At 46.4% G+C, this 16,680-nt stretch overlaps 1 protein-coding gene across 2 annotated transcripts; it reads right to left on the reverse strand.

Annotated features, from left to right (window-relative positions):
• Positions 1 to 1,831: 1,831 nt before the first annotated feature.
• Positions 1,832 to 14,970, reverse strand: LOC128342287 (zinc finger protein 850-like). 2 transcript variants are annotated; one of them, XM_053289434.1, is made up of 2 exons: positions 14,718 to 14,970; positions 1,832 to 6,741 (listed from the first exon to the last, which is right to left on the reverse strand). In XM_053289434.1, exon 2 carries the CDS (start codon positions 6,500 to 6,502, stop codon positions 3,491 to 3,493), a length of 3,012 nt encoding a protein of 1,003 aa, XP_053145409.1. In that variant the 5' UTR covers positions 6,503 to 6,741; positions 14,718 to 14,970; the 3' UTR covers positions 1,832 to 3,490. The 2 variants fall into 2 exon arrangements, with proteins under 2 accessions (XP_053145409.1, XP_053145412.1); XM_053289437.1 differs by lacking the exon at positions 14,718 to 14,970 and adding an exon at positions 10,436 to 10,520.
• Positions 14,971 to 16,680: the final 1,710 nt, after the last annotated feature.

Here is a 16,680-nt window from a genome sequence, read left to right on the forward strand (position 1 = left end):
CCTCCCTGGTATTGGATGAACACTGCCACAATATATAAGGAATCCTAGCTGGGCTGTGTGCCACTCCCAGGTCGGGTGTTGGACATGCTGCAGAGCATGTGCAGAGTGCCTGGGGTGTAACACTTGCATTTATTTGGTTTCTCACTTTGTGCTTACTGATGGCTAGAAAGGGCTGAGATGCATCTGAAACTCCTTCCACCATACATGCAGCCATTTGAATGGATTTCTGTGCAATATTTGATGGCCCATACGGGTTGCAGTAGGCATGAAGCTTGATCCACAGTTCCAGCAATCATATAATGGGTACAAATTTTCTTTTGCGGGGGGGAGGGGGCTCAAGCCCCTGCAGAATCCCCAGGGTGAGGGGGGGCTCTTCTGCCCCTGGGTTGCCGGTGCTAGACAGCATAGGCAGGGTCACGCGTTGACAAACCTGGTCAACTCCCCCACTCTTCTCTCGATTACAAGATCAGTTGTTGCAGCACATGACAGATCTCTCTGCTGCCTGATTCTCGGGGCCTTGTTCTTATTCACAAGGATTAGTTTGGTCCTTCACCTAATCCGGGGGGGGGAAACGGCTCATATCACGTGACTGGACTTTTGGAATGTTTAATTCCATACAGGCCGCTCTGCTGTGATCAGGCATGGTGGAGTACAATCAAAGGGGTGGTTCCTGGCCATTCCCAGTGGCAGCCCACCTAAAGGCCATGCAGAGAGAGCAGTGGGGGGTCCTGTGCTGCTGGGCAGGGTGGAGGGGGCACTGGCTGGCCCTCGCACTCAGCAACATCCCAGCAGTTGAGTAGGGTGGGGTGGTGGCCCTGGTGGCCGAAGGAACACCATGGTAGAGGGGGTGGCATATCTGCCCCCCCGCAAAAGGTTGGTTTTTAAAAAAAAATAAAATTTGCAGAGTAGAGACCAAAAATAGAGGTGGAGGGCTGAGATCCAAAAGCACAGCAAACCCCCACATCCCAAAAGCCTTATATCAACTGAGACCATTTGCCTTCCTAGCTCAGAATTGTCCACACTGACTGGAAAGCAGCTCTCCCAAGATTTCAGGCAGGAGTCTCTCCCAGGCTTACCTGGGGATGCTGCCAGGACCAGCCAAAGGATTACTGGTGCCCCAGGTGAAGCCCACCCCCACCCTCTTGAGTGCCCGCCACTCCTTTTGCCCAGGTGGATGCCCTGCCCCCTTTGCTCATTGTGTGGGATGCCTCCCAGCTGGCAGGGAGTCCCCATTGGCCACCCACTTGCTCTCTTTACTGCCTCAGCCAACCTGCTGCAGCACATTACAATGGCATCACCACACAAGGAGGCAAAGTCATTCTAACACGCTGTGGTGGGCAGGCAGCAGGAGGAGTGGGTGGATGTGGCAAGGAGAACAAGTGGGTGGGCGGCTGACAGAGATGAGGAGCGTCTGCTTAGTCACTTGCCTGCCCATTCGCTCTGACCATGAGTGGTGTGTGCACCCGCCAGTTCAGTGTGTGTGACCCAGGATGTTGGCGCCCTAGCCAAACGCCTAGTTCACTTAGCAGATGGACCGGCCCTGTATCCTGCCAAGGATTGAACCTGGAATCTTCTGCATGCAGGTTCTCTGCCACTGGCCGCCTTCTCAGCTATGTTCCCTTCCCCGAAGGGGAACATCTTATAGTGCCCACATGTAGCCACCCATCCAAATGCAAACCAAGGCATACTCTGCTTAGCAAATCAAAGACTCTGCTTAAAACATTAAATGAAATTAGCTGTTTTAGTTACAATGTGATCCCACCTTGTAATTCTCAGCAGTTTTGCTGCAACAGTGAATGAGGAAGCAATTTTTTAAAAAAAAACCCAGGCATTATTTACGCAATGCAAATTTGTAATTCACTTCTTTCTTTAAAAAAACCACACAAACCAAACAGTAATGGTCAGTGAAAAACACAATTAGAGCAACTGCTTTAGACACAGAGTCCGAAACTATGGATTGTCTAACCAGAAATATCTCATAAATTTCACAGTTCTCCTGCTTGAATCAGATCCCTTTAGGATGATGTTGAGATGTTTACTCCCATCAGCTGAAATAGTTAATATATAGGATTCTTCATAATAGGCCTTAACCCACACTGCTTTCTGTATTCTCCTGCGGAAAGCCTCCTAACTGTTCCACAATTATGCTCATTTAAAAAGAGTAATGACTACAGTAACAAGCTATTGAAACAACAAAATAATTATTAGATCAATAACCATATGTAAAACAGCAATCAGGTTCAAAGGCCTCATATTGGAAAGAGTTAATGTCTTGGCTTATCAATAGGCTGTTCTCTGGCTCCTCCTAAGGAAATGGATGATAATACAAAAAGAACCCCAAATAAGATAAAAATGTTTATCGGTTCTTAAACATCAATCTCACTCATAGACTCTAATCATTGGCACTATTAAAATCTACAAATTCGCATACATAAAAATATCTTCTTTAATCAAAACTATACTTGTAAATTTGGTCTTTTAATTGTAATAGAGAGAATCTGTCTATGTGGTCACTAAGAGTTGACACCAACATGATGGCACTTAATCAATCAATTGTAATGTAAATAAAAAGTCCAAACGGATGTTTCTTATGAGACGACAAGTTGGGGTCGTGACAAAATTGTCCTTCTTGAAACTCCATAAATATTTCTTTAAAACATCTCCGAGTTGATTATAAATTTATCTTGATATTCCATCCAAACAATTTTGAATATGCAATGTTCTGCTTCTATATAGTTTAAAATAAAGAAAACATTCATCTTGCTGTTAAGGTTTTAACTAATCTGTCCATCTTAGGAAAACCATCTGCTCTGAATCCACTCTTAATCTTGCTAAGAAAAAAACGTTTTTCTTTCTGAGGAAAGCCTTGTGCTCAATGCACCTTTTAAGTATATGTAACATATGTAACATAGACTGAGTTTTACACGTGCCTAGTGGGCAAGCACCCAATTCTTAGGTTTGTAACTTTAAAAGGAGCTGGGGGTGGAGATCCGGGAGTCATGACCCTGCCTCCTTCTCTCCCTCCCTCCCTCAGGACTTGTGGGTCTTCACTGGGCCTTGGGAATCGGAGGAAGGGCGGCTCAACAGCTCTCTCAGACCAGAGCTTGCCCCTCAGGAGCCGACAGTGTCAGCTGCTCCTCTGGCCTGAGCTGTCTATTTCTCTTAATAAAACAATGCTATGTTCTAATGACCCTTACTGGTGTCTTATCACTTTCTTTACCTGCTGTCTAGAAATTAAGAGGCTTCAACAAAGGTCACAGCCCCTCTGAACATATAGAGAGTACATTTCTCCCCTTTAAGCTGTAGGCTTCTGCTTAATCTCTTCCATGATGTAAGAGCATCCTTAACCACGGCTAAAAGCTAGGGTTTGGGGGGGGGGTTAGGTGGGAGGGGAGCGGAGGCATCCCTAAGATCTCACGACCAACCTATCCTTGCTTGGGGCACCCCAGGCAGGTTTAGGCTGGTCATGAGAAAAGCCTCATAGTTCATCTCACTTGTGGATTTTTTGATGTGAAATGAGGTTGCTCTTGTCAGCAAAACCCGTTCCACACTCCTGACATTTAAATGGTTTTTCTCCTGTGTGGCTTCTTTGGTGTCTATTAAGGTTAGATTTCTGAGTGAAGCTTTTCCCACACTCCTGGCATTTAAATGGCTTCTCTCCTGTGTGGATTCTTCCATGGGCGGTAAAATTTGCATTACTTGTGAAGCACTTTCCACACTCCATACATTTAAATGGTTTCTCTCCTGTATGGATTCTAGTATGTATAGCAAGCTGTGGACTATCTCTGAAGCTTTTCCCACACTCTGTACATTTAAATGGTTTTTCTCCAGTGTGTATTTTTTGGTGGGTATGAAGATGGTGACTACGACTGAAGCTCTTTCCACACACCTGGCATTTATGTGGTTTCTCACCTTTGTGAGTTTTCTGATGGATAAACAGGTGAGAATTGTGTCTGAAGCTTTTTCCACACTCTGAGCATGTATAGGGTTTCTCTCCAGTATGGATTCTTTCATGGTATTTAAGGGCTGAGCTTTGGCGGAAGTTTTTCCCACAGTTCAGGCATGGATATGGTTTCTCCCCTGTGTGGATTCTGTTATGGATGGAAAGTTGGGCATTGTGTATGAAACCCTTCCCACACTCCTGGCATGTATATAGTTTCTCTCCTGTGTGGATTTTTTGATGTACATTGAGGTACGTTCGCCTACTGAAGCTCTTTCCGCACTCCAAGCACTTAAATGGTTTCTCTCCTGTATGCACTCGTAGATGTTTAGTAAGATCTGAGCTGTCATGGAAGCTCTTTCCACACTCCAGGCATTGATATGGTTTCTCTCCTGTGTGGATTCTTTGATGGGAGGTAAGGGCTGAGCTCCGATTAAAGCTCTTTCCACACTCCTGGCAGTGAAATGGCTTCTCCCCTGTATGGATCCTTTGATGATTAGTAAGGTGTTCCCTACGACCAAAGCTCTTTCCACACTCCTGGCATTTATATGGTTTCTCTCCTCTGTGGATTTTCTGATGATTAGTAAGGGCTGAGTTGCTTATGAAGCTCTTCCCACACTCAAGGCAATTATATGGTTTCTCTCCTGTATGGATTCTGTGATGTTTTTTAAGGCTATCTTTCCGACTGAAGCTCTTACCACACTCCAGGCATTGAAATGGTTTCTCTCCTGTGTGGGTTATAATATGGGAAGAAAGGTGTCTTTTAAGCCTGAAGCTTTTCCCACATTCCTCACATTTAAGTAGTCTCTCTCCTTTGTGGATTTTTTCATGTGAATTGAGGGTTGACGACTGAGCGAAGCTCTTCCCACACTCCGAGCATTTATAGGGCTTCTCTCCTGTGTGGATTCTTTGATGAGAAATAAGGATTGAGCTGCCTCTGAAGCTCTTCCCACACTCAATACATTTAAATGGTTTTTCTCCTGTGTGGATTCTTTGGTGGGTACGAAGATAGACATGACGACTGAAGCTCTTTCTACACTCCAGACATTTTAATGGCTTCTCCCTTGTGTGAATCCTTTCATGTTTCCCAAGGCTAGATTTATCACAAAAGCTCTTTCCACACTCCACACAGGCATGTGGCTTCTCCCCTGTATGGATTCTTTGATGTGAAGTAAGTTTTGAGCTCCGAGTGAAACTCTTTGCACACTCTGAGCATGTATATGGTTTCTCTCCTGTGTGAACCATTTTATGGCAAATAAGGTGTGCTTTAAAATGGAATCTCTTCCCACACTCTGAGCATTTAAATGGCTTCTCTCCTGTGTGGATTCTTTGATGGGTAGAAAGCTGTGTACCTCTTGTGAAGCTCTTCCCACACTCCATACATTTAAATGGTTTATCTCCTGTATGAATTCTATTATGGGTAGCAAGGTGTGAACTAGTTGTGAAGCTTTTTCCACACTCTGTACATTTAAATGGTTTCTCTCCTGTGTGTATTCTTTGGTGGGTACGAAGGTGGTCACTACGACTGAAGCTCTTTCCACACTCCTGGCATTTAAATGGTTTCACCCCTGTGTGGATTCTTTGATGAGAAGTCAAGGCTGAGAGGTGTCTGAAGCTCTTTCCACATTTCCGACATTTTAATGGCTTCTCCCTTGTGTGAATCCTTTCATGTTCCTTAAGGCTAGATTTAGTGAAAAAGCTCTTTCCACACTCCACACAAGCATGTGGCTTCTCCCCTGTATGGATTCTTTGATGTGAAGTAAGGGTTGAGCTCTGAGTGAAACTCTTCCCACACCCTGTGCATTTAAATGGTTTCTCCCCTGTGTGAATTCTTTGATGGGCAGTAAGACATGCACCATGCTTAAAGCTCTTTCCACACTCCAAGCATTTATATGGTCTTTCACTTGAGTGTGTTCTTTGGTGTGTGGTTAGGTTGGATAGCTGACTGAAATTCTTTCCACACTCTGAACATGTATATGGTTTCTCTCCTGTGTGAACCCTTTTATGGCAAATTAGGTGTGCTTTAAAATGGAAGCTCTTTCCACATTCCAAGCATTTAAATGGCTTCTCCCCGGTGTGCATTCTTTGATGCCACACAAGGTTGGCCCTCTGTCTGAATCTTTTCCCACACTCCTGGCACTTTAAGCGTTTCTCCCCTCTGTGGGTTCTCTGGTGCACAGTAAATGAATCTATGGATGTGAATCTTTTCCCACACTCCAAACATTTGTACACTCTCTCCCCTGTGCATATGCTTGGATCTGTCTTAAGGCTTGAACTACTACTGACAGTCTCTCCCTGTAGAGGATGCGTTTTCTGTCTCTTTCCACTCCATTCTTCCGGTACGATTCGGATGAGGCGTATGATTGGGATGAGGCGGAACTCTCCACTCTGACAAGCATCAGATTCATCCCTGCAAGTGTCCATTTGCTTTCTGTTCTCAATATTTGATCCATCTCCATCTCCAGCATTCTCCTCTTCCTCGGTACACTGATGGGAGAGCAACTGTGAGCTCCAACTGAAGCTATTTCCATGCTCCAGAAATGTATTTCGCTGCTCCTCCATTTGGGCTCTGCAGTGTGTATTGAGGCTTGCTTTACAGCTGTCTGGTTTCCCATTCACAGGCCTTTCCCCCCTTTATTCCTTTTCTTTGGTGATATTCTTGTTGGGCTGGAATTTCTTGGCAATCTCTTTGGCTTTCCTCCTGCCTCCCTGAGCCTGATCCTTCTTGAGTCTCTTTCTCCACTTCAGGGTGGTTCATTTCAATTGACAGTTGTCTGGTTCCACATAATCCTTACCACCACCTGTTGGAATAGAGGAAGAATGCTGATGATGCAGACTGTTAACAGCTGAGCTTATTCTGCCAGCTCCAAGAAGCCTCCCTGGTTGCAGCTGCATCTCCAGGCTTGGAGATTGCACTTTTGCTATGCACTCTTCCCCTCACCCTTCTAACACCCCCATACAGCCACAGTCCAATTCCGCCAGCCGATAGGGCTGTCCGGATTTGGTGGGAAACCGAGCTCTTTCCTCCTAGAGGGAAAGCAATGCAGCCGGCATTCCAACCGGCGAAGCTGCGGTAGTAAATCCGGGACTTACAGCTGTGAACTCTAATCTTCCCATCCCTAAAAAACCTCTTAACGAGGATCATCACGCCCCATCACTACACGCAGCAGTCAACGTAAGACACTCAGAGGAGGACCAGTCCCCACTCTTGGCTAGAGCACCCTAAGAAGGGGACTCAGATATTGAAGCTTTGCAGAAAATAGTCAAAGCAGATGGAAAAGATTGGGATGAGTGCCTCCATGTAATTCTCACGGCACTGAGAGGTTCTAAAGCAATACACAGGTATAGCCCAGTTTAAGTGATGATTGGATTCACCATGCACATGCCTCATTCATCGCAGCTAAAAGTCTGGAAAGAAGCCCACCTGATCCAGCGGATGCAGTTCCTCCAGACAAAGCCTGAACTGCATTTTGGTTTTCTTGGTATCTATATTTGCCCGCATTTTTGTCAGTCAGATGTTATTTTTAGCCTTTAAGTTTTCTTTTAGGCTGGTAACAAGTTCTAAGCACCTGTTGAGCATCTAGGCAAGGGGGGGTGACAGTAGTAAAGTCAAAGTTAACTATGTTTCAGCAAACGGATCTGGAAAGAGATGGAGTGCCCAACTGGGAGAAGACACCACCCCACAACGAGCCGGTTGCTAACCGCTGCTCCGGCAATGCCTGTGCCAGCCGTAAGCAGAGGTGACCATCATGGAAGACCATTCCCCGCTCTCTGGGATCGACTTCACTGTTCTCACGGGAACCTGTATGCCTGTGTGCTGGCTGTCGGTGACATCACTGCTCTGCCTGGTGGAGAAGATGAACTGTGCAGGCCGCATCTCTGGAAACCTGCTGTTTTGATGTGCCATTTTGTTCGCATGCTGCTAGCCAAGCAAGCACAACTACCTCAAGGAGTAGGCATGGACTATTTGTTACTTAGCTGCCACTCCAGAAGACAGCCACAAGCCATTTTGTTTTTCCCCTTTTGGCAGCCCCTCATGAACAGCTTGTTGGACTATTTCCAAAACTGCCATGACAGTTGGAACCTTCTGCCACTAGAGCTCCCCGACCATTCTGCTCTTCCCAGAGCGGCTTCATCCCCTGAGGGGAATATCTTACAGTACTCACACATTGTCTACCTTCAAATGAAACCAGGGTGGACCCGGTTTAGCAAAGGGGAGAATTCAAGCTTGCTACCACGGGACCAAACAGCAACCGAACCCACAAGTTGCCTGCTGGTCTATGAGCAAAAAGAAGCAACAAGCTTGTATTTCTCTCCTAAAAAAAAAAAGACATCAAGCAAGGGAACATAGCAAAGAAATAAAAATGTATCAACAAATCACCAAGAAAACAAGAGGGTTAGGAGAAACAAAGTCTATTAGGGCTGGAGATTTTCTAGGGTTCCTTTTCTGACTGAGTAGAAGTGTTTGTGTCTTTGACCGAAGAGTAGCCTGAGCGGGGGATTCACTCCAGGTGAGTGCCTGCCTCAGCCTGTGGGAGGGGTCACATTCCTGAGCACAGTCAGTTTGTCTGCTGGTCTTGAATACAAGGGTGAAAGCCTGACAACATAGTGAGCAGGGATAGCAAACAAGGCATTGGAGTTTTGTGGGAGCTTAGTGGCGAGTATGTGGGGGAGCCTAAAACAAATCTACCTGATCACAAGGAGCCCAGTGGGAAGAGAAGGCAAGTACTATTCCCTCCTCCTTATTCTTGATAAAGGAAGTTTGAACATTAAACAGCACCAATACAGCTAAGACCTAACCTGCTAATAAACTATCTCCAAATACTGTGAACATCCAACAAAACCAGTTATGAAGATAGAAAGCCAGCAGGAGAGGGGGCACTTCCCAGTGTATTCCACATGTATGACTATTTGCTCCATGGGCAGAAGTCATGGGTGTGTGCTCAGTGCAAGGAGCTCCTGGCTCTCAGGGGACAAATTCGTTCCCTCAAGACCAAGGATGTGGATCTGGAGAAGCTCAGAGAGGCATGCAGACCAGACCTTCAGGGACGTGGTAGAGGCATCCCACTCCAAGGCTGATAGCTCCTCTGCTGTCAGACTAGATGGGCTTAGGGCCTGATCCAGCAGGGCTATTCTTATGTATGCAAGAATACAAAAGAGGTATATCCATGCAAATCCACACCAGCAGAAATATTTCAACACGAAACACAACACACTCCTGTCCCACACAGTCCAGAAGATCTGAGTGAGGACTATGAAGCAAGGGACATGTGTTGTGCTTTTAGCTTTCCCCCTTACAAATGCACTATATGTCCAAGCTGGTTGGACATGTCCAAAACCCTCACTCACTCACCCTTTCATCAGTTGGTTTTTTTGTTTTTGTTTTTTTGCATTAGTCAGTGTGGTGCCCAGGACCTGGTTCAAGATGCCAGAGTTGCAGAACCATTGGGTAGCAGTGACCATAGTGTGATCCAATTCAGCATATATGCGAGTGTAGAATTGTCAAGGTAGTTTAACACAGATGCATTGGACTTCAGAAGAGGAAACCTCTCAAAAATGAGGAGACTGGTAAGAAGGAAGTTGAAAGGGAAAGTCAGGAGGGTCAAATCACTCCAGAAAGTATGGAACTTTCTGGAACTTTAAAACTACAGTGCTAGAAGCACAGTTGATATATATACCAAGGAGGAGGAAAGGTACCACCAAGTCCAGGAGGATGCCAGCATGGCTAACAAGTAGAGTCAGGGAAGGGAAGAAGGGAAGAAGACTTCCTTCAGAAAATGGAAGTCCTGCCCAAATGAAGAGAACAGGAAGGAACAGAAACTCTGGCAAAAGAAATGCAAGGAGACAATAAGGGATGCAAAAAGAGACTGTGAGGAGCTAGCTAGAAGTGTCAAGGGGAATAACAAAAACTGCTTTAAATATATCAGAAGTAGAAAACCTGCCAGGGAGGCAGTTGGCCCCTTAAATGATGAGGGTGTGAAAGGGATTATTAAGGAGGATAAGGAGATTGCAGAGAAGATGAATGAATTCTTTGCATCTGTCTTCACATCGGAGGATACTAACCATATACCCTCTCCAGAATTGAGTTTTTCAGGTTTAGCAGCTGAGGAACTGGGTGAATTTATGGTGACAAGGAAAGATGTTCTAAACTGTCTTGAAAAATGAAAAATTAACAAATCGCCAGGGCCAGATGGCATCCACTCAAGAATTCTGAAGGAACTCAAATGTGAAATTGCCAAGCTCCTCGCAAAAATATATAACTTGTCCCTACAATCAGACTCTGTACCAATGGACTGGAAAGTATCCAATGTGACTCCCATTTTCAAGAAGGGATCCAGGAGGGATCTGGGAAATTACAGGCTGGTCAGCTTAACTTTGGTGTCTGGTATATTGATGGAAAGCATACTTAAGGACAAAATTGTTAAGCATATAGACCAGGCCTTGTTGAAGGAGAACCAGCATGGCTTCTGCAAGGGAAAGTCTTGCCTCACTAACCTTTTGGAGTTCTTTGAGAGTATCTGCAGGCATGTGGATAAAGGTGAACTGGTTGATATAGTATACTTGGACTTCCAAAAAGCTTTTGACAAAGTTCCCCACCAAAAGCTCTTGAATAAACTTAGCAGTCATGGAATAGGACAGGTCCTTATGTGGATTGGTAAATGGATGAAGGACAGGAAACAGAGAGTAGGATAAATGGACAGTTTTCACAATGGAGGTAGGTAGGAAGTGGGGTCCCCCAGGGATCATTACTGGGACCAGTGCTCTTTAACTTGTTCATAAATGATCTAGAAGTTGGGGTGACCAGAAAAGTGGCCAAATTTGCAGATGACACTAAACTATTTCAGGTAGTGAAATCCACAACAGATTGTGAGGAACTCCAAAAAGATCTCTCCAAACTGGAGAACTAGGCAACAAAATGACAAATGCAATTCAGTGTAAGCCAGTGTAACGTGATGCACATTTGGGCAAAAGACACCAACTTCAAGTATATGCTGATGGGATCTGAGCTGTCAGTGACTGACCAGGAGAGAGATCTTGGGGTTGTGGTGGACAGCTCATTGAAAATGTGTGGCAGCTGTGAAAAAAGCTAATTCCATACTAGGAATCATTAGGATGGGCGTTGAAAATAAAAATGCTAATATTATGATGCCCTTATACAAATCTATGGTGTGTCCACATCTGGAGTACTGCATACAGCTTTGGCCACGGTATCTTAAGAAGGATATTGCAGAACTGGGAAAGGTGCAGAAGAGGGCAACGAAAATGATCAGGGGCCTAGAGCACCTCCTTTATGAAGCTAGGCTGCAACATCTGGGGCTCTTTACCTTGGAAAAGAGGTTAATAAGGAGAGACATGATCGAAGTGTATAAAATTATGCAGGAGTGGAAAGGGTAGAAAGAGAGAAATTTTTCTCCCTCTCTCACAACACTAGAACCAGGGGTAACCCCATGATTTTGAAGGCTGGGAAGTATAGGACCGAGAAGTGGAAGTACTTTTTCACACAGCGCATATTTAATCTATGGAATTCCTTGCCATGGGATGTGGTGATGGCCACCAGCTTGGATGGCTTTAAAAAGGGGCTTAGACAGATTCATGGTGGACAGGTCTATCAATGGCTACTAGTCTGATGGTTGTTGGCCATCTACAGCCTCAGAGGCAGGATGCCTCTCAATGCCAGTTTCAGGGGAGCAACAGCAGGAGAGAGGGCATACACATACCTCTTGCCTGTGGGCTCCCCAGAGGCATCTGGTGGGCCACTGTGTGAAACAGGATGCTGGACTAGATGGGCCTTGTGCCTGATCCAGCAGGGCTGTTCTTATGATCCTGTCATCAAATGAAATGTAAAGGAGGCCCCACAGATGTTGGTTCACCCCCAGCCCAGCACCCCACTAGGGACTACCCTGCCCACCGCAGTAGTGTAGCAAGGTTGGCGTGGACCTGGGGGTGAGATTTTTAAAAGGGGCCCTTTGCTGCCTTCCTCTCTTTCTCCTGGCCCCCATGTCTAACCTCATTTTCAGAAAAAGAGAGAGACTTCAGGAAACCTGTGCATGAGCTCAGCCTACACACCCCTGAAAACTCAAACAGTAAATAAATTGCCCCGTAAGAAAGGTCCTCCAGGCTCCTGATCATCTTGGTTTCTCTCTTCCATACCTTTTCCAGTTCTACAATATCCTTTTAAGATATGGTGCAATGTCCTTTTAAGAAATGCATGCAGTGCTCCAAATGTGGCTGCACCACAGTTCTGTAGATGGGCATAACAACATGAGGATTCTTATTTTCAATCCCCTTCCTAATGACCCCATGCATGGAATCTGCCTTTTTCACAGCTGCCACACATTGAGTAGACGGTTTCAACAAGCTGTCCACCACGACCCCAAGATCTCTCTCCTAGACAGCTTGCAAGTGATTGCATGTGAACCCAGCAGAACTTCTTTGAAATAACTTTAATTATTAGAGGTCTGGTTATTAATGTCAGAAACATTTAGTAACCAAGCTTCGCTTTCTTGGCTTTGGCTAACAGGGAAAGTCTGAAAATGTTTCGTCCATCAGGATCATTTATTTATTAAATGTTTGATTTATATTCTGCCCTTCCAAAATTGTCTCAGGGCAAAAATGGCTCTGGATCGTGGGTAAGCATGATCAAGTGTGTAACTTTGCTAATGCAAAGCTGCAGTTACCTTATAGGCAGGTGAAGAGTTGAACAGGGCCAAAAAGGCTCAAAATGGCCGAGCCCAGGGAGAAGCCTGGAGAGGGGGAGCCTCCAGAGACACCCCCCCATGGCCGCCACAGCCACTGCCAAGAGTGGGTACTTCTTTTTTACATCTACTTTAACACCCCCGCCACCCATGAACCGGTTCTAATTTGAATTGAACTGTGCCCAGTTTAAGGGGGTGCAGATCTGCTCATGCCCGGTCCAGTTCGAATCTGGTTCAGATTCAAACAGGGCAAAACAGTTTTGTGCACATCCTTACTCTTCACTAACCCTGAAGTTCTGTACACAGGCTTCACTTTTGAGACAGGACTGAAATAGTGATGTGCAAGGATGGGTTTGCTGGCGGGGGGCAGTTCGTGATTCAGCACTGGGCGGGGGGGTTCTTGAAAGGCAGGGGAGAGTGCACTTACCCCTCCCATCACTTTCCCCACGCCGGCGCTCCTTTTTGGAAAAGCATTTGGCGTGGCGGCATTCCTCCCTGCTGCCCCTTCCCCCGTTCCTCAGCAAAAGGCTTCAGAATGTGCGATTGCGCATGTGTCACAGTGCACATATGTCAGATGTGCATGCACACGACATATGTGAGCAATCGCACATTCTGAAGCCTTTTGCTGAGGAATGGGGGAAGGGGCAGCAGGGAGGCATCCTGCCGCCCCAAATGCTTTCCAAAAAAGGAGCGACAGCGGGGGGGGGAAGTGGCGAGGGGGTAAGTGCACCCTCCGCCACCCTTAAAGAGCCCCCCCTAATTAAATTAAATTTTTAGTTTAAATTAAATTGCATTAAAACAATGCAATTCCTTTTTAAAATTTCGTTTGACATTTCATGATTAAGTCTCTGTGGTCACCAGAAGGGCAGCCTCCTGTTTGTCTGTGGCAGAACATTTTTGAGAGCCAAACAGGCTGCTGCTCTTCCAGTGACCACAGAGACTCAATCCTGCAATTTCAAAAAAAGGGATTACATTATTTCATTTTATAAATTAATTACCATGTAACATTATGCTACATTACTTGAATAATACAATACAAGGTTCCAGTATTGAAATTAGAAGTAAAAGTATCTCGTTATATCAGCACAGCTAAAAACTCAAGAAAACCAAGGGGCAACTCGAAATTGTGCCATGCAAGGTAGAGCTTAGGAGTTTCTAGCAAATTTGTCTTCAGGGCAAGGGCACTGGCTACAAGGGGAGAGACTGAGCATGCTCTCTTCTTGCCCGCTCTCTCCAGGCAATTTTTTTTTTGGGGGGGGGCAACATTTATATCCCGCTTTTCCTCCAAGGAGCTCAGAGGGGTGTACATGCTTATTTTTATCCTCACAACAACCCTGTAAGGTAAGTTAGGCTGTGAGAGAAGTGACTGGCCCAGAGTCACCCAGTGAGTTTCACTGTTGAATGGCCAAACCTCGGGTCTTCCTGATACACTAGTGAAGCCATTCCCTTTTTATGCCTCAGAGTTATTTCGGGGCAAAACAACACAGATGATGAATTTAGATTGCCTTTCTTCGCTAGTTTAAGAAGGTCTTAGATTATCCTGAAGGATTGGAGAGCAGAAAACAGAAAGGAAGGGCGCTTCCTCTGACGCTACTGAGCATGCTCCCAACCTTTTGAGCATGCTGGCCACAGGCACAGGAAAGGAGGCGGAGATAAATAGGAGGGACGCTGGCTCAGTGGGACTACACCGCCCGGGTCCGTCGGACTCCGTCCATCGCTGTTCATTTCTAGCAGCCAGAACGGCAATGCTGGGTTCTCGCAGCCTGCACGAGGCCCCCACACTTTCGGGCACAGACCCCTGGCCGGCTGCTTAGTGTCCCTTTCCTTGCAAGTGCTCCGCCGGCGGTCTGCTCGCTTCCTCCCTCCCTCCCTCCTCCTTTCCCGCCTCCATCTCGCAGCCCCGCCACTTCCACCCAGAGGGATTGCACCGTCTTTGGGGGAGGGGTTTGTGTGGGTGTGTGTTGTGGAGGGGGAGCTCTGGAAACTCTCCTCGGCCCAGGAAACGCACGGTCCCCCCTCCCTGCCTGCCGCCCCTGCCTTCTCAAGGCTTCTCCTCCTGCCCTACCGCCACCTCTTTTCACCTTTGCTTCCAAGGCATCCTCCTCCTCCAGGGAAACTCCCGAAGGTCAGTTTCGAGAAAGATTCGCCGGCATCGAAGCGATTTGGGGGATGACCCGCGGCTCAAACTTCCGGTTCCCGCTTGACCACCACCCTCCAAAGCAGGGCATAATCATAAAGGCGACAGAGCTGCAGGCGCTCATTAGGGCTGGCCTTATAGAGGGGCACAGCCGCGCAGACATAGGGCGGATCAGCCAGAGCGCCATCATCTGTCAACCCCCGTCGTCACTGGCTGCATCTGGTGGGTGAGCGCAGCTCAAGATTAAGAGGGAATCGTTTGAATCTCCTTTTCCAACCTCAAGTTCCCTCCCCTTCCCGCACTGTGTTGCCATGGGGGAGGGGTGGGGTGGCGTCAGGGGCTTAGCACGGTTGGAGTGGGCCCAGAGACAAGATTTTAAAATGCGCCCCCCCCCCCAAGCTCAGCTCATGAAATAAAGAAATCGTCAATGAGGCTGAATAGTGGTAACAAAAAGGATGGATAGATAGATAGATAGATAGATCCTATGTGCCACAATAGAACATCATCCTAAATTATTTTTTTTAAAGTTTCTGTCAATTGTGGACCATGCAAGTCATTTAATGGTACTAGAGAAAGACATGCTGTTCTGGTAGCTCCAGGTCTTCACACTCACATCAGTTTTGGAGGATGAATACAACTGAAGGAAGCCCGGGGCAGGTGCGCGGCTGGGGGAGTCAGTCATGTGACTTGCCTCTGCGGGGGGGGGGCCAAGGCAGTGGGTCCCCAGACAACTGCCTCCCCTTATCCTACTATAGTTATGCCCCTGGGTGGGGTGGAGAGCGGCAGCAGAAACGGAGAGGATCTGCCAGCCTGAGACCCCAGGAGTCCGTTGTTTAAATCAGGGTTTATTCTACGCTGACTTTTCAAGTCTTCCCTTGAGCCCTTATCCAGACTTTTTCTAGTTGAAAAGAAAGGCAATGCAGCAAACAATATAAAGGGAGAGAGGAGGCACTGACATATTGGAGACTTAAAAAAAAATCCTATGTAATGTAGGAGCCACCTAATGTCACAGCAGGGAATCAGCCATGATATTTGCTGGGTGACTCTGGTCAGTCACTTCTCTCTCAGCCTACCCTACTTCACAGGGTTGTTGTGAGGAGAACACTTAAGTATGTAGTACACTGCTTTTGTCTCCTTGGAGGAAGAGCGGGATACAAATGTAAATACATAATAATAAATAATAGGGAGCAAGAGGTTGCTAGTTTGAATCCCCACGCTGGTATGTTTCCCAGACTATGGGAAACATCTATATTGGGCAGCAGCGATATAGGAAGATACTGAAAGGCATCATCTCCTACTGTGCGGGAGATGAGCTGTGCACGCGTTAAGCAGTATCTGGCTTTCCAGATCACGGAGTTCAGACATCCATTTTAGGATCCGATGCTCATCCTCCAAATGGAAGCCTGACAGATCAAAAGGAGTACGCACCCACTCCGTGACAGTAATACTATCAAAGGCAGTATGTGTGGTGGTCACCTACTGGCCACTGATGAACCTTGTCCAATTACAAAAGTTTAAATACATCAGTAAAGGTAAATCCTGGCGGCCACAGGGCCCTGTTGTTTTCTTTGGTAGAATACAGGAGGGTGTTTACCGTTGCCTCTTTCTGCACAGTATGAGATGATGCCTTTTGGCAACCACCTGCTTGTTAGTCAAGCATTTCAATACATCAGTAGCATGTAAAAAATTCCACAGGGCTCTTATCACAAGGTCCCAATGTTTGCAATTCTGGAAGGCCACCTCTTAGTTCAAACCAGAAAACCCTGTGTTCAAAATCACACCTTTTAAAGATATATAACTTACACTATTCTACAGGTCCCTAGTGAGCAAGCCCCCAGATTCTTAGCTTTAGAACTCCTGAAGTGCTTGGTTGGGGGGTGGGATTCCCCATGAGTCTGCTTCTTCTT

Source organism: Hemicordylus capensis, chromosome 2 (assembly GCF_027244095.1).
Source record: "Hemicordylus capensis ecotype Gifberg chromosome 2, rHemCap1.1.pri, whole genome shotgun sequence".
NCBI lineage: Eukaryota > Metazoa > Chordata > Lepidosauria > Squamata > Cordylidae > Hemicordylus > Hemicordylus capensis.

Bases quoted from the DNA above. Each gene is read 5' to 3' on its own strand.
- LOC128342287 (XM_053289434.1), bottom strand. From the start codon at position 6,502: ATGGAGGAGCAGCGAAATACATTTCTGGAGCATGGAAATAGCTTCAGT.